Source organism: Patiria miniata, unplaced genomic scaffold (genome assembly GCF_015706575.1).
Source record: "Patiria miniata isolate m_02_andy unplaced genomic scaffold, ASM1570657v1 HiC_scaffold_24, whole genome shotgun sequence".
Lineage (NCBI taxonomy): Eukaryota > Metazoa > Echinodermata > Asteroidea > Valvatida > Asterinidae > Patiria > Patiria miniata.
The window spans coordinates 7,352,146-7,379,229 of NW_024037063.1; the positions used below are offsets into that span (position 1 = coordinate 7,352,146).

At 39.4% G+C, this 27,084-nt stretch overlaps 1 protein-coding gene across 1 annotated transcript in view; it reads right to left on the reverse strand.

Annotated features, from left to right (window-relative positions):
* Window positions 1-26,848, reverse strand: part of LOC119732175 — a 30,909-nt gene extending 4,061 nt beyond the window's left edge. The window contains exons 1-15 of the mRNA XM_038205595.1: window positions 26,287-26,848; window positions 14,843-14,903; window positions 12,977-13,165; window positions 12,011-12,171; window positions 10,093-10,231; window positions 9,406-9,474; window positions 8,600-8,784; window positions 7,465-7,563; window positions 6,143-6,236; window positions 5,507-5,620; window positions 4,099-4,248; window positions 3,259-3,405; window positions 2,888-3,025; window positions 2,273-2,362; window positions 948-1,124 (exon numbers count right to left, since the gene is read on the reverse strand). Of these exons, the coding sequence (XP_038061523.1) occupies window positions 948-1,124; window positions 2,273-2,362; window positions 2,888-3,025; window positions 3,259-3,405; window positions 4,099-4,248; window positions 5,507-5,620; window positions 6,143-6,236; window positions 7,465-7,563; window positions 8,600-8,784; window positions 9,406-9,474; window positions 10,093-10,231; window positions 12,011-12,171; window positions 12,977-13,165; window positions 14,843-14,903; window positions 26,287-26,436 (1,963 nt within the window). The 5' untranslated portion in view covers window positions 26,437-26,848. The remainder of the gene's footprint in view (window positions 1-947; window positions 1,125-2,272; window positions 2,363-2,887; window positions 3,026-3,258; window positions 3,406-4,098; window positions 4,249-5,506; window positions 5,621-6,142; window positions 6,237-7,464; window positions 7,564-8,599; window positions 8,785-9,405; window positions 9,475-10,092; window positions 10,232-12,010; window positions 12,172-12,976; window positions 13,166-14,842; window positions 14,904-26,286) is intronic.
* Between the last annotated feature and the right edge of the window lie 236 nt (window positions 26,849-27,084).

Sequence of the window (27,084 nt, forward strand, 5' to 3'; positions counted from 1 at the left end):
TTCACCTCTGAAAGGTGCCACAGCCACTTCTGAAGTTGCGCACTGTTTCGTGAAATTGGCTGTAGGCTTCAGACAATGATTAAGTTAACATATGTTCAATTCTCATTCTAAATTTTCAGGCTAACTTTTTGCTAGTGATCCACACATTTGCAGCTGTTCATCCTGATTCATCAAATTAGGTTTTGCCCTTCACCGACGTTTTTTAAACACTGTATACTCAGTGTGTTACCTCCCGAGTGAAAGTTGGAAAAAAATCACTCGGGTGAAATTTACACACTGAGTATACAGTGTTTAAAGCTATAGTCCATCATTTGCAGCCATCCGAAAAGTAACTGGCGTAATTATTGTTGAAAAACAAACTTGGTTGAAAGATAGTAAGGGAACTAAACTCCCTGTGAAATTATTCCTTCTGGGAAGCTGTCATTTTGAAGTAATCAACGAAAGAAGGCATTTCCAACGGTGATTCTTAAGAAGCACCGTAGGAATATTTAAATTAGTAGTTCGTTTTGTTATTCAGCGCAGCGCGCACAAGTATTGGAACGACGCACACGCGCGCACGGTTGTTATAATTCGTCGGATCAGTGCGCTACGTCGCGTATAGCTGCAATTCAAAACAATTCAAAACATGATTCAGTAACTTTTGATTTGAAATTGAGATCTTAGAATGCTGTTTTTCTGGGAATGTGCAGCTGAAGCTTAGCTGAAACTTCATCAGGTTAGTTGTTCAGTATCCTTCATTAGATTTTGAACCCTTTTGTTGCTTCAAACGAACAAAATGCACAAATTACAAATGATGGACTATAGCTTTAAAAACGTCGGTGAAGGGCAAAACCTAATTTGATTTATATCACCCCGACGCAAAAAATCCTGATTCATGTTAAGTGGGTCCAAATTTCAACTTAAGTCTCAATTGCTTTTTTTCGTCAAAAACACTATCCATTCCATACCTCTCCTTGCGATGTCCCGGGTGCATCGCTTCGGCAGTATGACGTCACACATGCAGTTTTCTTGGAGGAAGACGGCAAGTTGTTGGACTGTTTCATCATGGAGCGGATGATCCTCTGAGCTGAACAGGACCGTCTTGACTCGTTTCAATGGTTTGATGATCTCCGTTCTCTCGGGCACTAGAAGAAGAGTAACATAAAAAGCCAACAAGTTCTTTAGTATGTGACGGTTGCAATACGAACCCCCTCTATCTATTTTTAAATTACTTAATGGTTTTCTGATATTTAAAATTGGTGAGCGCCCTCTTGGTTTGGTAAACCAATCGACACGCTTTCTGCTTTTCGTCATTCTGTTTTTGGTCAAAGACCAAGTAACACGTTGTCTACGTTCCTCAACAGCTAATGAGCTTTTTATATTTCACCTCATTGTTTCCCATAATTATCACTTATATTAATTCACAGTTAGCATGTACTATCCTTTGGTTAGATTTATATTGCTCTTTGGTAATTTTAGTTGATTTTTGGAAGCGTATTTGATTATTTCAGGATATTGATTGACTTGCGACTCTTCATGTATTCAAGAATTCATTTAATCATCTTATCGTAAGACTGATGGATATTATCGATGTTGTTGAAGAATTTCAGTACAGGGTGAGTCAAAAAACAAACCAAACCCAAATGTCGGGACTATTGTTTTAGTGAAGTTCTGAATGTAGCACTTTCAAATTCTAGGATAAAAAAGCCCAATTCATTAGCTTTATTTCAGTACAAGAATCATTCACATCACTCATGTACTTTTCAAGTTACGGAATTTTTAACACAACCACCGCTTTAAGGTTCTGTCCACGGATCACAAACAAAATTCAGCGTTCTTTCAGCAAAACGAAAACAACTCACATTGGGATGTGTGTGAATTGTTTTTCGTTTTGCTGAAAGAACGCACACCTTTTTTTGTGATCCATGGGCAGAACTTTGTTAAAGGTAGATGTAACAAGATGCTCTATGATTTTATTCGTCTGACGCCAACAAATGAGGTATTTCTAGTAGTTTATTAAAATAAGCTGTATCTCTGAGTGATCTTCGAGTGCCATTTTCTGAGTTTGCAGCATTGCTGATGTTCCTAGCATCGTGACTTTTGGCGTGATCCCTGGCTACATAGCAAATGGCTTCCAACTAGCACCCTTGGAGAATCATTGACTTATAAATTATTGGGGAACCACCAACACAGGCCCGATAGCTCAGTTGGTAGAGCACCGGAACGGCAATCCGGAGGTCGCGGGTTCAAACCCTGCTCCAGTCAATTTCTTTGCTCTACTTTATAATCCTACCTTGCTGATAAACACCGGGAGACTGCGCGCTATCCATGATTGGTGTCCGTGAGGATGACTGATCTACAAAACACTCATTGGGACTCCCATCTATAACCAAATGGACAACCGTTGAAAACAAATTAAGACAGTTGCATTTCTTGAAGAGGGAATTGTAGACATGTTTCTCTGCTGGGCTACTTCCAAACCCAGCCACACCAATAATCCCTATTGTTTGAATTGTTTGATTGATCACAGATGGTTAAAAAGTTCTTCTACTTCCCCTGCCATGCATTTGGCTGTGTTTCTGTAGAATGAAAAAAAATCCTTGAGTTTCTTGTTCACAGAAGATGGGGGAGGGGTTAGCCACAAATTGAAATAAATTCAACTGTTAATGTAAAACACACATCCGAGACCAAATTTATGCAAATGAGTTATCATTTGTATGCAAATGAAGTTAAGCCCCTCCCACCTGTGGTTTGTGCACATTTCTCACAGTGCATGTGACCATGTTTAAATGAACTACTGTGATCACCTGACCAAAAGGTGTGATGCGATTGGTCAATGTGCACTATTTGAATGACTGACAGGGAGGGTCTATTGTGGACTGGCTCAATCAAGTGAAGGACTACCAACCATTTCTGAGACACGGCATGGCTTTGAGAAGTAAATTCCGAGGACTCCTTTTCCGTCTCCAAGCGAGAAGCAGAAGCAGCAGAAGAGCAGCTGAGAAGAGACTTGTCAGGATCACTGCTACCAATGTCCCAACAGATACTAGACAAATGGTCAACAAATGTAGGAAAAGTAAAATAATTACTTGTTCCATATCAAAAAGAGGAGCATAAATGGAAACAAAAGTACATGTTTATTTGTGTTGTCTGTCTGTTACACATTTGACAGCTTTTCAAATTTTGCAACGAAGGCAAGTTTGTTTTTGATGTGGGCGTATTTCATAATAAATTTGTTTCCGCACTCGTGGAACACCGAAATAACTCGTATGGCATTACCTTGGCAAGATTGGTTTGCGTTGTCGTAGTGGTAACCGAATTCACAGTTGCAGGAGAAAGGCACGGAGGTGACACTGCTCTGCCGTGATTGGTCAGAATGTTTGCAGGAGCCATGGTGACCACAGGGGTTGGACACGCAGGGGTGGACTAGATTGGACAAGTTGGGAAACATGATAAAAACAGTGGATCGTTTTTGACTTAAAGCTTTACCTGGTCTTTAAAAGAAGAGTAGATCATTTGCAGCTATCCAAAAAGTAACTGACCAAATTATTGTCCAAAACTGTTCTTGGTTTAAAGATAGTAATGGCACTATTAAAACTCCCTGTGAAATTAGTCCTTCTGGTATGCTGTTATTTTGAAGAAAACAACAAAAGAAAGTCATTTCCAAAGATGAGTCAAGTGGCACATTTTTGGAAATTTAGTTTGTAATTGGGCGAAACCGTGAATGGATGCGCGCGCAAGTGTTGACACGACGCGCACACACGCATGCGGTTGCTATCATTCGACAGTTCAGTGCATGGCATCGCGTAGCTGCAATCGACTAAACGAGAACGTGTCCTGGGCACTGATTTCGGGCGCAATTCAAAACACGACTCGGCAACTTTTGAATTGAAATCGGATCCTAGAATATCGTTTGCTCGGAATCTACATTATTCACTGAGCTAAAACTTCATCAGGTTAGTTGTTAAGCACATGTCTTTAGATTTTGAGCACTTTTGTTGCTTCGAACGAAACAAATGCACACATGACAAATGATCCACTTTAACCTGATTTTTTTATAGGCATACAAGAAATTGTATGAAAATGGATGTATAACTGCAACAAAAGTTTTTGGTTTACCTCGACATGTTCCATCTACAAATGCCAATTCCTCGTGACAGCTGCAGGTATAGCTTCTCTTATTGCTGCTTATGGTGCAGCTACCTGAACCGCATGGGTTGTAGGTTGTGAGTGTCCCATTCACGTCTGTCAAGACCTCGCATGGGTTCTCTGGAAAAATGTTGTGTTTCAAACAATTGAATGCATGGGTTGATAGATAAACTTCAAATTGGGGTTGAAACCGTGGGCCTAATTTTAAGTGTTCTACATAACCTCCGAGGACAGACACACAAAGGGAGAACAACAGATCCTTTCAGTCCTCAGGAGTTGGGTCTTTTGTTCAAAACGGTCCTCTATCTTACAGTTATGTGCTAAGTCTAAGGGAGAGTGTCATATTACAAGAACAAAGGGAAACACAAAGCATTGTCCTCGGGAGTATAGTAAAACACGAATGTGTGCTCCCAATTGTGGTTAGGATTAAAAAAAGAGGAGGTTTCAAATGTCTTGGCTGTTAATTTCAAATCTGTGTGTAACGATCTCACTTAATACATTCAAGCTCCTTCACTGCACATTGTAGCCCTTTGCACGTACTTGTGCATCAGCATGAACCAAGAATGCCAGAAACGCTTTTGTTCCCGACATAATGTCTGAAACATACATAAACAAAAAAGGTTATGGTTCAGAATCGGTCACGTTTTCAGACCCACTTAAGCATCTTAAATGTGAACCCTGTTGGGTTGCAGACCTTAAATTCCAAGCTGTGTTTGAAATGTAAACCCTTTGGTTTATGTTTCAGACATTTTGTCTGGAACAACATCACTTGACACATTGTTTGGTTGATTGTAAATTTGAGTTGTGACTTCCACTCTGCCTATGGACGATTTTTTAGTGAAAAGTGCAATAGGCCCCCCAAAAAAGTCTCCGGTTTCTGGTATGGAGCTTGCCCCAAAAGTGGTGCGGGGACACGGCTATTTTTTTGTTAATACTTTTTTTTTCTTCAAATGTCGACTGATGACTGCAAATGGTGCCCGACTAAATTTAGTGAAAAATATATGGGAGTCCAGAGAGGCCACATAAAGCTTATACTCGATCGTAAAAAAGCAGGATTCCAGTCAAACCAGTGAGTTTGGCGGTTTTGAGACATCATATTACATTGAAAAAAAAAATCTTTTTCATGTTGCCGATGTGCATGGCTACGGCGACGCGCGCATACCAGAAATCGGAGACTTTTTTGGGGCCTTAGTTTCTCTTTTTTTTTATTCACGGGACAACCACAAAAAGGATGCATGCTACTGAAAAATACTGAGACAAAGTTTCTGTTGACACTGCATTTAAACTGAGATATTTTATAGGAAGGGGGACAGCAAGGTTCTGTTAGGGAGTTCCAAAGTGAGACATTATGCTGGACGATATTTGAATGAATACACACCAATACACAAAGGATGATCCCTTATGTAGCCTGCTTTGCATTGACATATGAAGTCCTCTCCGTTAGGCTTGCAATCCTCAAAGGAACTACAGGGGCCACTAAGACAGGGATTCTCTGCAAAAAAAACAACCCAAACCAAACAGATGAACCTTTAATCCATTGGCCACTGTACCTCGCCAAAGCTGTAAGTCCTTATACCGCCCCAAACTGCCCTGGCCCTCTATGGTTTTATGGATTCATCAAGGAGTAAATACAATGTAATACAATGTAGTAAAATGTAATACAATGTAGTACAATGTAATACAATGTAATACAATGTAATACAATGTAATGCAAGTGTGAATGGGTTAAATAATTGAGCCTTACCCTCAAAGATTCTCTAAAATCCATTATAGGTTTGGAGGGATTTTACGATCTTGCCAGTATCATATTTCTTAAAAGTAAATGTATAAAAACTGCATTGTTGGCTTCTTGCAAGAAGGTTGATTTTAGAGTGTTCAAGGAAGTTGCTTGCAAAAATGTTAAAGTTTAGGCAATTCGTACCTCTACATTTGTAAACCTCAGCATTTGTAAATCCCAAACCTCCAGTTATAAACAAGGTACATTTGAAAATGATTAAAAACATAGCGGACGTACCAATTACAGTTAAAACAGCAGACTGAGTGACTCTGCAGGGCTTGTCTGTTCCATCGTTTCTGAAGCAGGTGTTCTGACTCGGCCAAGGGGCAACCTATCATAAACAGGTTGACAAAGTTTAAAGTTATTCCATTTTTTCTTCTTCAATGAACAATGATGGATATGTCGTCAGCAGGACATAAAATTGAAGTTTGAATTCCTTCGTTGTCCATTTTAATTGATTATAATAAGTTCCCATACAATAATCACAGATGTTGTCATTTTGTCCTTCAAAGGGAATGAACATCATTGGCTTTTGGCTTTGCTGTAATTTTCAGAAATGAACTATTTGGGGGTTAGTATAATAGATCATTACACTGACATGTTTGAAGTTTTGTGTTCGAAAATGCTGGAAAAACCAAGAAAAACAAAAATGTTCAAGTAGTTCCCTGACTCCACTAAAGATGAAATGGATCATAAATGCAGGAAAATTGTAAGGTAAGGGAACCAGTCTAGCTGGCCTGTACCTGTTCATGAACATGGAACACATAGCAAAAAACATTGGACTGAAAAAAATGGTAAGTTTGGAGCAGTAGTTGAAAAATAGTTAGGTTTTTCCAACGGTGGTCGGCCGACCACCATTGGAAATGTATACAAAAGTACAATTTTTCTTGAAAATGACTTCACACCAGGTGCCATAATTTTACAGGATGCTTCAGACTGTCATTCTCCAACATCCTAGTAAGGTATTTCGTAACAACTTGGTAGTTTTATTTTTCGATGTTTGCAAATGTTGTATTTTCCCTTTAATTATATCTTATTTACATTTTAAGAGAATTGGGTTTCTTTGATAATCCCCTTTGATCTGTACCCACTCCCGCCCTCCTTTGGTCCTTCCCCCGGCCTAATCCCTCCTATGTGTCTATCCCTCCGCCCTTGCATGCTTGTGTATCCCCCTCTTGTTTGTTTCAGTGCCAGTGTCATTCAACCTTTGAGAAAGGTCCTGCCAGGACCAAAACGTTAGGCTTTTAAATTTCTTAACTTTTAAATTGGCTTAGGCTAGACTCAATATGCAGATGTGCAGCTTTTCTTGTTGTATTCAGGCATGCAACTGTTCCTCGGATCAGCTGATTTCCTCTTTTTGTACTTCCCAAGTGTGCCATTGAAAACAGAAAAACACTGTACAAAGTCTTGGGAAAAATTTGAATTTCCTCTTTTTTTGTGTGACTTCCCAGTTGCATGCCTGTGTATTAGGCACTGAACTAGTTTTAGTATCCAGACATAAATGTGCAGCGTGAGTTTTCTCCAGATCTGGGGTAGTAAATTAAACCAAACAGACTCACCATTACTACTCGTCTGCCAGCACTGACATCTTTGAGGCCCACCTTGATGTAGGTGATGTTCCTGCCGTAGGCAAAGATCTCAAAGTGGGAGGTATTAGCCTGGCGACACAAAAATAGAAAGCTAGGGTTTAATACTGATTCAAGGTAAAACTGCTCAAGTGTGTCATTTGGGGGGAAGGGGGTGTGCATTGCCCCCTTCCCAATTTGTTGGCCACCCTGACACTCGCGTTTGAGAGCTCTGCACTAGTAAGCAGGAGGTTTTGGGTTCGAGTCTCAACCAAGCCAGCTTGTGATTCTTTTGGCCTGTTCAGCACTTGGTACGTAGTGCTTTATAATAATTAGGCCTATGTCAGTAATGGCAAAAACCCAATGAAAATGGCTCTTGTCGTCAAAGCTGCGACTATGAACAGCCCCACCTAGTGTTAGATGATGTCCAGGCCACCCTTTTCCCCTTCCCCGCGTAAATATGTCCCACCTCCATACTGGGCTGGCAACACTGATGGGATTTCAATACTATTAGATCGCATTATCACGTAGATGGTGAGTGCGCTATGTGGGCATCCATGCTTATTTCTTCCCCTATTTTCCCCACTATCTAGTGACTACACATTGAGAAAGTGTTACTTTTTAAGTGGGGGGGGGGGGGGGCGATTTCTTCTTTTGTCTCAGGTCTCAACAAATTGCCTTTACACCAACATTTTCTGAAATCTTTGTTAATCACATATTCATCATTGTTTTATATTATAATAGCTTTGTTCTATAGTATACTAAATGTACCACTAGAGAGACACATTATCGTAATTTCAGTTCGGAGACACCGGCTTTTAGAGCGACACATAACTGTCTCCCTAATGACACAGCCCCCTAGAGGCAAAATTTTACCACTGCAATTAGGCTACATTTGTTGCTCGTGGTCTAATGAGTAAACTACCAAAATTTGTGGGAAAAGGACAAGGGAAGATTGGGTTAGGGAACATTTAAGTTTGAACAATTTTGTGGAAAAGTCTATGGGAAAGTCTCCCTCATGACCCATCTCGGTTATGTCTTGAAAAAAGAACATTCTTTTAAAACATTCAAATTTTCTGAGTTATAAGCTGTTCCTTAAACAAAGAAACTAGACCCCGTCCTAACTTACCACATCAACTTGGGTGAATCCATTGTCCCATGGGACGATGCTACCCAAGTCACTTGTTGGCGTGTGTGCTGCAAACCTAAATGAATCAAAGCCACACTCCTCGGGCCCTAGCTCCATAAAGATGGTAAGGGCACTGTAGTTGGCCGTCACAATGAAGTACTGAGGTTTCCAATAGGAACACAGGGCTGTGGGCAAAAGAAGAAAGAAGAAAAAAAATTACTTCAAGTCTTCATCCTTTGACCATTTTCCTGTACAACTGTGATATACCACTCAGTGCCAGGGTGACCAGATGAATTTCAAAATTACGCTAGATGTTACAAAAATTATGCTAAATCACCTAGAGTTAAACAAAATAACAACTTTTAATCACATGCAAATGTTTCAAAATGTCCTACTGGTAATTACATTTTGTTTTAAATAAAATTTCCTAAAAATATCCTAAGATATATCCTAAATTGAAGAATAGGCGTTAAAAACTGAGCCTGATTGCGATATTTTTTTTACCACACTGCACAATTGTTAAGGGTGTATAGCCTATTGAAACACTTTGAGTTTCAAGTCAGATTCTTCGACTTCAAAGGTTTGTTTGTTATAATTGAACCTCGTTCAAAACAAAATGCTATACTTTTCCGTTAGAATTATTTTTTTTTACAGAATTCTGCTAGAAATCTGCTAAAATGTTCATTCTACTTATAGATGTCTGCTTATCATAAAAAAATGATGCTTATCAAAATAAGCGAGCCTCAATAAGCTCTGATCTTTGGGTATTTTGGTTTTTTTGTGATGACAATGTTGTCAGTTCTTACCAATTTGTGGAGGCCGCCGATTTGTAACAGATTCTCGGCACAAGTAGTCATCAGGAATCGTGAAGCATGCTGGAATGATAATGGCCAAAAAAAAATGGAAATTAATGATTTATTATTGTTTTAATGTTCATTGTTTGTTTGACGTTCTATTGATTGTTTGAAAAATAACAAAATCCTCAAAGTGATCGAAAAAAATATGAACAATTACTTGAAAAATATAAAATGGTCCATGTAATCAGCCTACAGATTATGAATGCAGTTTTTTAAACTAATTTTTTTTCTTCAATACAAAAGTGACGGAAAATTTCTTGAAAAACCTACATGCCATCAGTTTATTAATTACGAATACAGCTTACAGAAGTTTAATTTTTTTGTCCTCAAATGGTTAGAGTAATTCTGGGGCCAATTTCACGGCGCTGCTAAGCAGAAAAATTTGCTTAGCACAAAAAAGTATGGCTTATAAAAGCAGGTTACCAGCCAAAACTCCATGTGATGTATATTGCTTGTGATTAGTATTCAACTGTTGTTTGCTTAGCATGAAAATTGCATGGAGTTTTGGCTTGTAACCTGCTTTTATAAGCTAAATTTTTTTTGTGCTAAGCAAATTTGTGTGCTTAGCAGCGCCGTGAAATTGGGCCTGCAGATAACTTTCTGGCAAACAGAGTTTTGCAACTATCTTTTACTCACAAGGAAATCTGTAGCGAAATGTGACTGCGGTGTCGTTAGGATCTGTCCCAGATGTGTCTAAGACTGGCAGAGTTCTCACTGTGTACTCGTACTCCATGCCTGGTTTCTGGCCGCGATAACAATCAAAGTACAGCTGCAACTGAAGGGAAACCAAAACAAATACAATCTTGACGGAAGGCGACAGAATATTTTTTAAAGTGGATAGACACAGCACAAACGTCTCTTGGTAGGCATTCAAAAGTGAGCAGAAAAAAGAAAGAAATTAAACAAAAAAGGGGGATTCCCATGGCGTCGCGAGGCCGAGGCAAAAGGGGGGGCGCTTCCCCCCCCCCCCCCCCCCCCGAAAAAGCACCCAAACAAAGAAGGAAAAAAAGGAGGGGAAAAAAATGGAAAAAAGAAATAAAAAGAGGCCCGACGTCATATTGCTGTTAATTTAATGGGGGGGGGGGGGGGAATGTCCCTGCCCACCCTCGAAAAATGGTAAATCAAGAATATGCTGGAAAAGTTCAATGATTTTTTTTGGGGGGGGGGGAATGTGCTTTGCCCCCCCTCTAGAAAAAAATCCTGGTGACGCCCATGGGGATTCTACTTGCCCCCCCCCCCCCAACTGTTAACCTACTTGTATACATTGGCTGCAAAAACAGAAGCTATTTTTCTTTCATAAAAAAAATGGAGATCAATAGATGTGAGAGTTTAATGAAGTTTTATTCGTAAAGTCAAGAGTGTTAACAGATGTTCTCAGTTCCCAATAGACTCTGTACACAAACTTGAGGAGATTCTGTAGTGGACTATTTTTGAAAACTGAAAAGAGCTTTGTTTCCCTGGTCCACAGGCTTTCCATTCACACTTGTGAAGAAAAGCGGGCATACCGGGGATGAAGAGGTCTCGCCTAGCAACGAGAGAAACCGTTACCCAATTTCCTTCATTCTCAGCGTCAGAGGCAGGGGTGCAGAGACCAGTCTACAAGTGCTAATCGGCACACGCTTTGTGCGACTTAACGACGCTCAACAATCACTTTTGAGTATATAACCTTTTAAACTAGTCGCACGACAGGTGTGGGCCCAGATATCATGCAACATGACCCATTTTTTTTTTCTGACGGTAAAGTTGTAAAAGATTCAAGTTCAAGTGCTTTCAAGTTTCTTGAATATCCACAAATCTGCACTTCATTTATATGCCATAAAGATAAGCAAGAAATGAACTTTGGGACAAAACAAATACATAGCCTCTGCAAAATTGCTGTTTTTTAACCCTTGTTCCATTTTTAAAAAATAACATGATTAAAATTAGCTTTACAGCAATTGTGATATAAATTGTAGTGGTGTTGAAAAAATGGTGAAAAAAAGTATGCTCATTGGCTTATACGGCCATGTACTGACACTACAACGAATCACCAAAGAAGAGAAACTTCACGACAGCAAAATATCCAACATTCAGGCAACTTTCAGTGCTAAAATAGCTGTAACATAGACATTGCTGCCTCAAATGACATCACACTTTTGCTATGAATGTTTAACTTTGCATAAGCATACAAACCAAGAAAGCACCAAAATACTCTTGAAAAAAGACAAAATGAAAATATAAGGTTGGTATAAAAATATGGTTAAATTGGAAATTTTGAAGGGCTGCATTAAAAAAACACGGGCGTGGGGAGCGGCATGGGGTGGGAGGGGGGAGGAGCATGGGGTGGGGGGGATGAAGGGGCGTGGGGGGATGGGTACATACCCCCATAAAAAAAACTCACCACAAAGTTGCCCCCATCGGAAATTTGTTAGTCCTATAAGTGACCACGATGAATGGGTTCAACAGAAATTGATGCACCCCAAACCCCACTGTAACACCCAGCCCTCTTCTCGCCCCCCCCCCCCCCCTGCCATGATGAGAACCCTGGCTAAGCCCCACTGGTTGAAACACTTACTGGTTTGCCTTGTTGATCTAGCAGAGCATCCATGCTGAGTGGATGGACAAAGTTGTAAACTCGGCAGTACAATTTGTCGTACGATTTGTCAGACACGCTGACACTTGAATCAGGGCTTACACTTATCATTGAGAGTAAAACACCTGTGACTTTCCCGGCAGCTGAAATTGGAGTGAAAATGCAAAGCATAAAAAGAAAAATTTCATCAATTTTATCGTATGATTTAGAAAGTATTTTGGTCAACTTGTTGATACTTTAGAAAGTAACTTGGTCAACTTATTGATACTTTAGAAAGTAACTTGGTCAACTTGTTGATACTTTAGAACTTGTTGATACTTTAGAAAGTAAATTGGTCGACTTGTTGATACTTTAGAAAGTAACTTGGTCAACTTGTTGATACTTTTTTTAAGCATATTTTATTGTAAAATATGAAAGAACGCTTAAAGGTCCACTGTACTTCATGCAACTCTAATTTAGCAAGACATGTTTGTCCCTTGCTTGTTCAACTATGCCTTTGCATGACGTGTGACGTTGCAAGGGAAGGGTAGAGGCTCACCTCATATGTTGCTGTATAGGGGCACCCTTTCCCCTGTGTTTCTCTTCTCGGTGAATGTTTCACTAAACCGTTAATAATTTAACAACCAAATTGAATTTGACAGCTTTTCATACATATGTACGAATCATACATGATATACACTTTCTGCAAATGGAAGAAAGTTGATGACATTTAACCGTTGTTTGGTTTGACTACCCCGGCAAAAAGTAGTGGGGGGGGGGGGGAAATCACTACCTTTTCAAAAGCCCACCTCCCTCCGGTGCCCCTGTCTGAAACTGGATGAAAATACACAGCTTCCAAAGTGCTTAGTGTCCCTCTAAACATGACATAATACAAATATGGTATAGGCCTACTCGGGACTATAAACGTTTCAGAAAGAACTGCTCACATACTGATTCAATATGCATTACCTTCCAGGCCTAGTTGAAATGTGATGTTCAGACCACTCCAAATCGACCCGTCGAACCTATCATTTGCAGGTTCCTCGGACACATACTGTGCCGTGAAGTAGCTCGCCTGGACATTCTTGGCAGCGGGAGGGTGCTGTGACTCATTCTCGACAGACAGTGGCTGCAGGGGGTTGGAACAGTATTCTCCGCCTTCAGAAAGATCAAGAACAGAGGGATGGCCGTGACAACTTGGTAGTAGCGTAAAGTGAGTTGGCTTGTAATGACAGTTGACGAAGTACAGGGAATTATTGTTTGAGATTATTTCATGGAATTCTTGTTGGAGTTCTGTCAGTGAGATAGGGGGGGGGGGTTGGTGTCTAGGAACCTTAAAGTTAAACAAAGTACTCAAGCCAGCCCCCTATACTTTGTCGCCTTCCATTCAAGGGTTGATCCAGGGGGGGCCAAAGGGGGCCATGGCCCCCCAAAAAAACGAAACCATTTTTTAATGTTTTTATGTGACATTGCAATAAAGGCAGACAATGAGTACACCACCATCTTTTCCTCAAAAAAACATTGGTTAAAGTGGTCAGAAATTGCCTCAGATCGCACCACAGAGCATCTAGAATCCAAAAATTTTCGGGGCCCTTAAGCGGGCCCCGAACCCCACGCCGTAATTTTTTTACTCACTTTTTTGGGGGACCAACATTTTTTTTGGCCCCCCCCCAAAATTGTGTTCTGGATCCGCCCTTGCTTCCATTCAGGGTACGTCTTGAAGAAAAATATGCCTATATAGTCAATCAAAACTCCTGATTGCAGGCCCTAGATATCAAGTGTATTTCACTTGCTGTGTGTTTTTAGGCCTGATGACCCATCGGTAAGGAAAGACACGTTATGCACCTAAGTGATGTAGTGAAATCCATCACAAGTCCTCACAAATCCACAACAATAAGCATCCAGTCCTGAATCGGGGCCCAATTTCACGGCGCTGCTTAGCACACAAATTTGCTTAGCACAAAAAAGTCTAGCTTATAAAAGCAGGTTTCCAGCCAAACCTCCATGTGATTTTCATGCTAAGCAAACAATAGCTGAATACTAATCACGAGCAATATACATTTTGGCTGGTAACCTGCTGGATAGCCAGACTTTTTTGTGCTAAGCAAATTTTTGTGCTTAGCAGCGCCGTGAAATTGGCCCCAGGTCACAAGCTGTTCAAAGAAACTGTGGCAATATTCCTTTGATTCAACCACTGTTACTTGTGACTGGACTTGTGAATTGGCTTGCGATTTACTTTTGACAAGAATTGTGATGGACTGAAACACTAAAGGTATCATACAACATTTTGCTGTTGCTGTAATATTCAGAAATGGATGGATTCGGGGATAGCATTTTATAGCAAATATTGATACACTGACCTGTTTAAAGTTTTGTGTTGGAAAAACCAAGAAAACAAACTATTCTTGTAGTGGTTCCCTGACCCTACGGAGCACCCTCTGGGAATCTGTCAATTCAGGGAACCAGATAGCTGGCTCGCACCCATTCATGGATGTGTAACCGATTGCAAACAAAATGTGGACTATAGTTAAATGTAAATTTTGGGGTAGTATTTGAAAAAAGTAACTCTTTTTCCAACGATGGTCGGCCGACCGTCATTGGAAATTGATACAAAAATTCCGCTTTTCCTGAAAAAGACAGCACACCAGATGTCACGATTTCACAGGATGCTTGAGACTATTATTCGCTTACAGTCAAGTTAGGTTCATAATCATTTGGAAGTTTTGTGTTTTGATGTTTGCAAATGTTGTATATTACCATCAACTACACAACACAGTATAATGCTTAGACACAGTCAATTGGGTAAAATAATTCAAAAGTCCTTTTCGATTTTACCTCGACTTGTTACTGCTTCCACTTTCAAGAACTTGCACTCTTGTGTCTTGCCACTGTGGGTCTGTGAACGAGAATATGAAGATGTGTACTAAGTCAACATGGAAGTTTTAACCTCAATGGTCAATCGTTATCACAAATTTGAAATGACTAAAAAAAAACAACCAGGGTAAGTATTTAGGATTGGTAGGGTCGCATTCTCTTTAAATCTTTCTGGAAGCAGTGGGGGGGGGGGGGGGGGGGAGAAGGGGCGAAGGGGCTGGGTGGTGGGAGAGGTCAAACCAATAATAGGTATATCTGCCTGTGACAAATGTATACAAATTTGAAAAAGATTATACAAATGGGATGACATTGGTAGAAATTCATCGTTTCCCTAAGAAAATGTCATAAATAAAGGGAAGCTGATGAATTTTCTGTAGATGTTACGTACCTCATATTAATGTTACAAAAGGCATTATACGAAGACTTTGTTTCAAAAATGTGATATATACGCCATTTTATTCCCTTAGAATCTGCTCTTTCCTGGCCGCCCAAATTCTCTTTCAACAGCTGTTAGTACACAATTTCGTAAAAAAAATTAAGTAAAAAAAAATGAACTTTTTTTTCTTTAAATTTTCAGATCTGTGCAAATATTTCCCCTTTTCTAATGGATATATCGCGTTTAGGAAATAGACCCTTCATAAGCATATAATTTGTCTCTGACTGGTGTTTGTATTAATAGGACAAGTTTACCTTTGACAAATTTGTCTGACTTTTAGCAACATCCATTAATTGATGGTGTAGGTTGACCCGGATCTTTTCCCCTGGAGTTTTTTTTCCTGAAACTTTGTAAAACTTATTTAAACACCACTGTTTGATCGAAGGGGACAAAGTTCAAATCTGATGACGCTAGCTTAAGCAAGTGTCGAGCTCCACAGTTTACTTAAAAAATATCAGCCACTTCTCAGCCCCTGTAATAGCAATCCTGTGAAACCTATCTCAGTATAAATATTTTGCGGCTAATCAGGCTGCCCTAGAGAACAAATAAAGGCTACAACAATTAAAATAACCGAGTGCTATCAAAAAGAGAAATTTCAGCTAATATAGTGCAAACACAATTTGACATACCAGCATTTTTTGTTTTCAATTTGTGAAGTTCCTGATCAAAATTTCACCAACTTCAATTAAATTTCTTGAAAAGAGAACTCACTGGTGAATTGGTGTACGCCCATAGACACTTCTATAGTTAATCGTTACCAAACTTAAGTGTCTATGTATCAAGCATATAGCTTTAACAATCGCACATAAAAACCCAAATTAACTTTCAGCCTTAATAGCTAGAAATACCAGGCAAGCTACATTTTCCCACTCAATATAATAATAACGGTGGATTTATAAAGCACATATCCATGGCACATTGCCAACTTTATCCAAAAGACTTTTCCTACCCCCCCCCCTCTAGACTTGTCACTGTCCCAGATCGTGGTGATGAGTGTTCCTTATAAGCTCCACATCTAAATTGATGCACAGATCTATATACACCTCCATTTTTACTCCATTCTTACAATGTCATTTTCAAGAAAACTTGTATTTTTCCAATGCTGGTCAGCCGAACATCGTTGGAGAAAACTGGCAATTTTTTCCTCTCAAAAAACTGGTCCTAACCGTTCATATTTAATCATTCTGCATTTGCTTTGCAATTGATGACACATCTGTGAAGGGGTACAAGCCTGCTAGACTGATTCTCTGACCTCACAATCCCAAAGTCTATAAATTGCAACGTCTCATCTGAAGTGGGTTCAGGGAACCAGACTACAAGAATACGGTTGGTTTTCTTAGATTTTCCAGCATCTCCGAACCCAAAACATGAAACAAGCTAGTTTAACAATATTTTTAATAGCACACTAATCCTCCAAATCCATTTATTTCTGAAAATTGCACCAAAAGCAAATGTTGTATATTCCTAAGCTTTAAAGTCAACTGACCATTTTATTTATCAATAGTCAATACCGGTGTCACATGAAAATCCGACTCCTATGAAAATCGGACCCCTATTTCCCTTTTATTGGTTGATCCCTCGCACGTGACAGGTCACTCTCCCGAAATGATCCTAAAAATAGCATAGTATCGTACTCAGGCGTGCACAGTACTACCAATGAGTCCACATTTCATGGAGTCAGATATTCACGCTACACCGGTATTCCCGTTGTTTCTTAAATTACACCTGTCAGGCACTGTATCAATATATGAGGCCTTAGATCAATCCCATGTTTGCAAAAATATTTTTGAAAATATTAAAATATGACATGAGCAGCTTAGACCATGCCAATTGATGAGCCATCAGTCGTGACTGGCAAGGTCGTTGCAGCGAACATATTTTTTATCAGGCACACGGTTTTCCAGTTAAATGACCGTAAGTTATTCAGGTACAAAAAAAGCCTCGCGGTGATTCATTTACCGATGTAACTGCATCATTACCCAAACTGAAAGTTCACAATACCGTGCAATTCCACTGCATTCATGAAAGCACGTAGTACACCGAACTTTTGTAAATATCAAGGCTGATTGTTGACAAAATAACACAACCTTGAAACAGATGATTTTCTTTTGTGTGAATTAAAAAGAAGGGGCTTGAAGTACATGTACTTACAGCAGATGTCTCTGGTGCAGGGCTTTCAGCTTTTTTTTTATATCAAAGACAGCAGCATTTCGGTGCGTGTTTCAATGTGTCACAGTTTTTGTAGACATGTCGTATTGGATTTTAAGTGTTATGATAGAATTGAGTGGGAAAAAATAACTTCTGCAAAGTTGCATTTATTTATTTGCCTGAATTCAACGACCATCAGTATTTATGTTTCCACGCCACAAACAAACAGTAAGCGAGAGAATTTGTCAGAAAATAAGCAACTGAGGCAAGTCAACCGTGAGATTTCATTCATTTTCACTGAAGATTGATTCTCACGCAATTGGCTGCGGTATCCCATCACTATCAACTCTGAATTGGCCACATGGAACAATATCAGACAAATCACCTGTAGTTTGTGGGTCAAGGGTCTTGCACCCAAAAAATCCTGAGAAAACTTTCTCAGGTGCTTCTCATTAATAGCACTATGAGAAACAAATGCCAAGAATAGGAACAGTAAGTGAAGATCATGAAGAAAGTACGGTCAGTAACATTTTATAAACTTTTAAATTAAAAAAAAATCGACTCAGCATATTTCTATTCCCCCTGGATGGGATGCTACTCCATCACAGTTTACTCCCCAGCTAATGCCAGTACCCATTTATACTCCTGGGTGGAGAGAGGCAAGTGGGGTGAAGTGGCTTGCCCAAGGACACAACATATGACCAGCAGTTGGATTTGAACCACCGACCCTCTGATCACGGGCCACCAACCCTAACCACTAGGCCACACTCCCCGCTTATTTTCAAGTATAGTAGAATTAAATTTGTGCAACTGAATACGAGAGTGCAACTTTTGAATAAAACTTGCAAATGTTTGTGAAATAGTTTCGTGAATAAGAGATTACCGAGATTGTGGAGTCAGACCACAATGTTTGAGGCTGGAACGAAACATCCGACTCCATAGTCTTCACTAATTTTAGGACTAGATTTGTCCCTGCAATGTGGTTATTTGGGAACGCAGACGAGCTTTATTAATTAAATAAAACAATTTTTTTTTATATTTCACCCCTCCCCCCAAAATAATGGAAATTAGAGAACTGATTCTTACTTTTATATCACTCAGATATTTTAAATCATTGTAAGTTTATATTTATTTCAATATGTTCATCAAAACAAGATATGTGGGGTACTTGATTCTGTTCTTTACCATGTAGACAATCTGTACACATTTCAAAAATCTTTACTTAAAAAAAACCCTTAAAGACAGCGGGTGTTTATTCTTCCCTACCAAGTTCTAGGTCGCTCATAAATTGCAGATTTATAATACGAGACAGGTTGTTTGTGGGACGCTTCGATTCCACGGGACCCCACGGAGGTTTTCTAGATAAATCTGGTTATGTGGGACTTCTTTCCCTGACTTTTGACTCTCTCGCAGCATGCTACGTAGGCCTCCAGGATACTTCCACTCTCACGCAAACATCATCAAGATTTTTTTCCAGAACTTCAAAGAAGAACCCAAGGATGTGAGTTGGAGTATACAACTCCACAGGAGATGGACTTCACTCATGCATTTTTGTTATCTCTCTCGTGCATTTTTTTCTCAAGTTCTCCATTGAAAAACCAGGGCAGCACATATAGGCCCAAATAAACTGTGTGTATATTGTAATGCCTTATTATATGCGCATGGTACATGTAGGTAGGTAGAAAAACAGTTTTATTTCTGAAACTTTGTAATTTTTTGTACGGGTATTTAGTTTGCTTACTTTAGGATAACTGTGAAAGTATTCTGTTAATTAACCTGTTTAGATGTTCACAGAAACAAAATCACACAGGGACGAATTTTTACACTTTTTTCCCCAAATATGTGGCCTAATGTGGCAATAAAGTAATAATAATAATAATAAAAGAACATTTGTAAAGCGCCGGTATCCGCCAAAAAAAGGCGCTCATGGCGCTCGAGGAGAAAGTCAAGTTAGGATTGTGTGTTGTGAGAGTAAGCTTGCTTGTACAGGTGAGATTTTATGTTCGTCTTAAATGTTGTGATGGATGGAGATGATTTGATAGCCAGAGGGAGTTGGTTCCACACTCGGGTTGACGCTGCAGCAAAGGATCTGTCACCCCACAGAGTGGAGGTCCTGGGCTCGTGAAGCATCATGAGCATCATGAGCTCACTGGAGCTTCAAAGTGTTTGAAGTCGGCACTTTGGCCGAAAAAAAATCTAGGTACTGTAAACTCACAATTGTTTCCCCGCCCATACCAAGAGGTGGTCAAGGGTAAGGGGGTTCCTGATCGCTAAACTGATCTCTTCATTCATGGGGAGTCAGGTTGGCGTAGCGGTACTTTCCTCGCCTTCCACCGCTGTGACCCGGGTTTAACCCTTGGCCAACATGGGTTTTCCCCCAGAATATTCTGCTGGGCTTTTCCTCCCACCTCTAAAACTGTAATTTCTTCTCATTGTCCCCTCTCTACAGGTTTCTTCAGGCTTGTGAGCTACAGTGCCTAGGGCGCTTTGGAGGATCCTTGTTTCATTACCCTCTCAACTCCTAGTTTTGTATGATTACCGAATGATCACGGCACCCTGTTTATAAGCACCCTGAAAATAACGCTCCGAATCGTTTCAGTTTGTGTTTGCACAGCACTCCACAAGGTCCGGCGTTAGGCTTTAGAATATTGCAGTGGCTGTTCATACAGCTGATGAAGTTCTACTTGTTTCGGTTTAGCTCATGGTTCTAGATATCGACTCGTCTACGAAGAGGAAACTATACACCCTTCAATAACATGACTAGTTTTGATATCCTGTTTCCCATTTGTTAATCACACTCTTCAAGCATTCAAGAGAGAATGATTATTTTCACATGATTTTTTTGGAGACAAGGGCATGTTTTGGAAAGACGACAAGAGCTCGGAGTATATCTGAGAGCAGGTACCCACAGAAACTAAATTTCAAGGGGAACACTCCTTTACCGTGTCAGCTATGGGAGAATTGTTTTTGAAAGGGGGGGGGAGGGCTCAAGACAACTGTGAGCGGTATATGCAGGCTTAAAAAAAAATGACTGAGTTTATAAAGGAATGGGGGGGGGGGGATCTGATATACCGTGCCCTCTGGAGACATGCACACAATAGGGAACAAAAGATTGTATACGTCTCCACAGGGCAATTTCTATAGATGAATACATCTCCACAAGGTTTTCACGAAATGGATTTTACTCAAAAACTAGGAATTTCCAAGGTATGTTGATTCATCGCAAATGGTAGAGTTTTAGAAAAGGGATATTAAGTCCGAATTTCAGCCAAGGAAATTAATTCTGGTTAAAATAAGAGCATTGTGAAACTGTACTTTCAAACTCGAAAACTTTAGTACACGAGAACGAAGAAATGTCTCCACAAGGATACAAATGTCAGTATTGGGGGTTTCAGCTGTTTAATGCCGAAAGATATATGTTTGCATACATTTTCCTTGACTCCTTAGTTTCTATAGCCAAATATTTATTTCAAATTTCAAAAGCTCATCACGAGTAATGTATTGCTGCTTATTAAATAATTGTTACATTTCCAGACAGCGTCTTTAATTTGGCAACAGGGTTGTCCAAATGCACAAAAAAACACTATTATTTCATTGGAAATGGGACAGTTATCAGTCACACAAATTTCAACTTTTGAATGGTATAGCTTTTGACATATGGATGACCTAAAGTGTGTGATCTTTCTTGATATTGTTGCCACTAATCTAAAGCATACTTCACGTTAAACAACTTGTTTGTACAACAAGCTGTATTGATCAAAGCCACTTAGCCTTTTTTTGTCATCCTTTTGTGAGACTGAAAACCGCAAAAAAAGCGGGGAAAAAACAGTCTGAAGGTCAAATGCATCTGAAAACAGCAGGTGTCGATAGCGGTACCTCATTATTTGGTCCATTTTCACAGCTTGGTTTCGTTGAGGTCTGCACAGCTTGTGACTTTTGTAGCCAATTACAATGCTATACCTAAACATGGCCTGTTCACCTCATTCAGCTTTCTCTTTGCTCAAATTTGTTCTCGTATTTTCATCAAAATGTACAACAACAATCCGAAGGTCAAACTTACGGTGCCCATTCTGAAACTCATATTTTCAAAAAAGGTTCCGAATACAATAGAAACATTCCAAGTACAAGTACCCTAGACCATTATACGAGGCCTTGCCTTGCTCACTTCGGTGGGAAGCGGCTTTCGACGCCTGTTGCCTGCTTCGCGGGCCAGCCGCTTGCTTCGCAGGCCAGCCGCTTGCTTTGTAGGCCAGCCGCTTGCTTCGCGGGCCAGCCGCTTGCTTCGCGGGCCAGCCGCTTGCTTCGCAGGCCAACCGCTTGCTTCGCGGGCCAGCCGCTTGCTTCGCAGGCCAGCCGCTTGCTTCGCAGGCCAGCCGCTTGCTTCGCAGGAGAGTCACCCGTGAATACAGGCAGAGTGGGCAGACACACAAGCATACATGCACCCCTACTGAAATTTGTATCCTTGTGGAGTCATTTCTTTGTTCTTGTGTACTAAAGTTTTCGACTGCGTTTGAAAGTGTAGTTTCAATTTCCTATTTTAACCCAAATTAATCTAGGTCAAACATAAAAAGTCATGTGATATGGCAAAACATTGAATAACATGGGCATCTGCAATAATTTTGCAGAACACATAATTTTCAATAGTTAAAATCACCGGGTTGTTTTCAATCACATTTTAGGTCACATGTAATAGGATGTTAAACAATTTCAAAGGAATGTTCAAATATCATGTCCCTTGACTTAATGACTGGATGACATCTGATGGACTAGTGGCTGACTTGTGACACCTGTGATGTTTTGATAGGAAACTCAAAACAGCAAGTTACACAAACAGGTGTGAGTGTACAGGTATGTATACTTTGGACCAGGATATTTGCACTGGCGGTTGGCAGAATATTTCACCACATAGCTTGAAGGAAGATTCCTATGATCTATTCGTCAAGTTTGTTTGTTTTGCCTGTTCCTGGTGAAACGTGGGGGACATGTCACTAAAATAGCCCTCCACGTTGGCTGGGGTTTACTAGGGATTTGACTGCCAATCAACTTAATTCGGTTTAAGTGACCTTACAGTCATTCAATAAATTTAATAAAATAAATAAATTCCACTTTTTATGGTTAATCATTTAGTAGACACCACAAAACACAACATACACTTTTCAGCACAATTTTTAAGATCCCAGGAAAACATTAGTTGAGTTCACAGTGGCCCGAATTTTGCTGAATAAAAATGCTACCAATGTTCTTCATTAAACTTTTTCCTTGACAAAATAATAGTCATTTCATCAGGTTTGTAAAGCCATTTATCAAATTGTCCTTGATCACATACTAAAAGATAGGCAGCATCATTTGCATTTTTTTCTCGTTTGAAGCAATAAATTGCTCAAATATCTTAAGTAGAGCCCATGAAGTTTCAGCTCAGTGGATACTTTACATTTTAGAGAAAACAGAGAAAACAGGCTCCATCCTTGTAACTGGATTCTGATGCTAACACAAGTAAAACAAAGTGTGTTAGTTTTGTTTTCTTCCGATGGATACTATTTTCAGGTGGAATAATTTCACAGGGTATTTGATACCAGTCCTATCTTCACTTTGAACAAGGTATCTGCCAAATCGGCAGGCTCTTTTCTGGGTAACTGCAAATGATCATTCACAAACAAATGATTCGTTGCCAGTATTTTTGGAGAGGGTATCTAATGGTATTATTTAACATCTACTTTTGCTGTAATTTTCAGAAATGGATGGATTTGGGGGTTAGTATTTTTATAGCAAATGTTGCTGCACTGACCTGTTTAAAGTTTTGTGTTCATAGATGCTGGAAAAATCAAGAAAAAATGCTGTTCTGGTACTCTGGTTCCCTGAACCTACTTCAGATGGAACAGAGCAATTTATAGACGTTAGGGAATTGTCAGGTTTGGCAACCAGACTAGCTGGCCTGCACCCATTCACGGATGTGTAACCGATTACAAACAAAATGTGGACTAACTAAATTTGCTAAATTGGGGTCAGTGTTTGGGGAAAAAGTCAGTTTTTCCAACAATGGACGGCTGACCATCGTTGGAAATTGATACAAAAATTCCACTTTTCTTGAAAATGACAACACTCGAGGCGCCATGATTTCAGAGGATGCTTGAGACTATTATTTACTTACTGTCAAGTAAGGTATTTCATAATAATTTGGTAGTTTTGTTTTTTGTTTTCAAAAGTTGTACATTACCTCATAATTCAAAATTTCAAAACAAGGAAAATGCACTACGATTGCAAAAACAGCCTGCATTAATTTCTACCTCCATCCATTCACATCCTTGTAGCTTAAGGCATTAATTTATTTCTCCACAAATTCTCCTGATGTTTCTTTTTAAAACAGAACCAACTTCTCTTTGTTTGAAAAAGCCACAAGAGGGTCAAGCTTCTATGGATGCAAATGAAAGACAAATCCTTTGAAAACTTCAGGACCCCTAAGCACGAGGCATTCATCACTTCTTGACAGGCATTACTTGGTGAGCTTGCTGTCACTGACCTACATGTAGTATATAAAAGGACAAGAAATCCAAGAAATCCACAAATGCACACACAAGAGGAAATAAAGTCCATTCTCTGGGAAGGATTTCTGTAGCTCTCACAACCAAATACCCTCATCTGAGAACTGCATCTGGGGAGTTGCATTTGCGTCACACGAGAAAGTTCTTCCTTGGAAAATAGAGTAGGCAATATCCCCTGGATAAGAAAGATCTGTGTTTTGATTTCATTCAAATCTTGTGATAAATTGGAACTTCTTGAGGCCACTTTGGGGAAACGGAAAACGGTAAGATGAGATCTCTGTTCAGTGAAAAGGTTGACTTGATTTTTTTTTTATAAATATCTTGAATGGAAATATTTCTCTCAAGCATCTGGGCAATGTTTACATAAGCTGGCAGAATAAAGACTGCTTTCCAGTTCAAGAACCTCCCTAACAAAACAAGTCATTTTTTCAAGGTAACAAGTAAACTATTGAAAATCAGTAGAATGCTACTGACATGCAACTTGTCTGAAAACAATATGACTTTCAAGACTTATATAAACCGTCATCAGTCTCCACAAAAAAGGGGAAAAAGTGCATAATTTATTTACACCCGATTCTAGCTACAGATGACATGTTTAACCCGAAATACTGTGCTTCATCGTATGACAATAATGCAGGGTTCCTACACCTTTAGGACACTTTTGCATGCCTTTTCCATGACCAAATTACGAAAATCCATGACCTTTTTCATGAAAATATGGATCAAAACTATTAACATTCTAAATAGGGATATCAAGGGCAAATCATTTGAAATCAAAATGCTTGTATCGGCAAATTTTGTCACATTTTGTTGGCTATAAAAATAAAAAAAGTTTGATGCTAAATTATATACAAAATTTAAGAATTAAATTAAATTGGTCCTCACAAAACTTCATATAAACATTTTTACAAATTTCCATGACTTTTTCAGACCTGAAAAATAAAAAAAAATCCATGATTTTCCAGGTCTGTCCAAGACACAGGAATCCTGCGGCATTGTATTTATTCCATAAAAATACATAAAAACATAAAGTGCTTTTTTTTATGGGTAGTTTTGGGCGATACAGCGAGTAAGCAGGGTGGTTTTGGGCAGTAAAAGATAATACCCTAATGGACTAAAACATCGTTCATCCCTGAATTAATTTCAATAATGAAAAAATGCAACAAAACAGTGTTTGAGACCCCAAGGCATCATCGTAATTATTTTGATTGATATTTTTTATTGAATAATCTTGACTTATATTTTCATTATTTCATTAAATTTAACCACATCTACATGCGTAGGATGTACATGCACTTTTGCCAACAGATGTGGTTTGGCCGGGGCGCATGGTTCAATCAGAACACCAAGGTCACCGATTGTGTACCGCAATTACAAAGGCGACACTGTATAGGAAACACTCAACCAATTTGCAATCTTTCAAACGTACATAAATGGAGGGTCACGATTTATTTACTCGTGGACTGTGAAGTAGGCCAAGCAAAATAATCCAAACTGTCAAATGTGTGCTCTTTTCCAGTGCTTTCTTTCATCTAATGTTCACCTTCAGTCTACATTGTATCAATGAATTCTTGTCATTTCAAAGGTGTCGGGTTGATTGTAACTTGTTATTGCTGATGGATATTTAGAGATAAGATAAATAGGTGAATTACAACAGAGGTCTTTGATAGTTAATAATCACTTATGTTTACAGGTACATCAGTCATATATCAGTGATTTCCGCAAGTTTGCAACACACATAATTAACTAAAATTCAGCGACAAATATTCACACACTGTGATAAAGAGTGGAAGGCCTATACAAGGATAAATACACGAGTCAAATACAAACACAAATATGGGGAAATTTTGCAGATAATTTGTATTTATGAATTCAGCTAAATGAAATCTGCTTCTTTTTTTGAAGGCAACTAAATAGCTTCTACTATGTTTGTACTGGTTATACAAAGAACAGTACAAAGAACAAAGGTTACATTTTTGTGTTATATGAAATGTAGGACTAGGAAAGAATGTTCTTCCCAGACGCCACTTCTTTAGTTGGGTACAAAGTATATGGAGAGTTAAATGCATTTTCGGAGCATTTTCCATCAAAATTGTAATGTTTCTCAGTCCCATGCAAACATGTCTTTTCAACATTTTTGCCATGTGTGACAGGTGAGATGATATGGGAAAGTGGCGTCCGGGTGCAACATTCTTTCCTTCATGGGTAATAAAAAAATATATATTGGCGATAAAAAAACAGACCGTGCATCATTTAGGTTAAAACTAATCAATGTCACTTACCGTCCACGTGAAATCGTCACCCAAGCAGGGCGGCTCGAACCGTGCCAGCGCTGACGGCGGTGCATTCACACAAAACACGCTGACGATGAAAACCATCCAGCGGAAACTTTGAACTCGGAACAGTTCCTGTTGCTTTGGAAGTTCTCCCATTGTTCACACTTCAACCACTGACTAGAAACATATCAGGTTTCATTCTTGTTCGTCATGACGGTAAAGTTCACAAATTCATCAAAGTTGCCAATTTTTTGGTACAAAAAGAGAGTCACCGCGACTCGTTTCGGATCCCTGTTTTTAGTCTCCGCTGTATACACGACTCACGAGTCTACAACAAATCAGTTCCGTGCACGTGGCCCTTCAGCGTTTCCAGTCATATTTTGTCTTCTGCTCTTTTTCTGGCTGGGTTAAACGACCTATAAGATTAAAATACCTTCAGGCATACAACAGCTCTCATTGTCCAAATAATTGACAAATTTGTACCACGCCATGACGACTCAACAGATTAAAACTTTTCAGATGAATGATATCCCGTGTCTGCTCATCGTATGAGTGCCGTTGCGTTCTTGCTCGCATCACACACAATGCATGCGTGCGCGAACGCCGTGACGTACGATTTTCGTGCATGGGTCACCACTTCGTCACACGACCAATGATATGCAAATTTAGTATTTGCATTTACACACCGACCAATCGTTTCGTGTATATCTAGTGACGTTTCTGAGGGACAGTCACTTCGAACCAATCATATTGGCCCTTTCTATTTCCTAAAAATATCCATCAAGTTGCGGACTCTTTAACAGG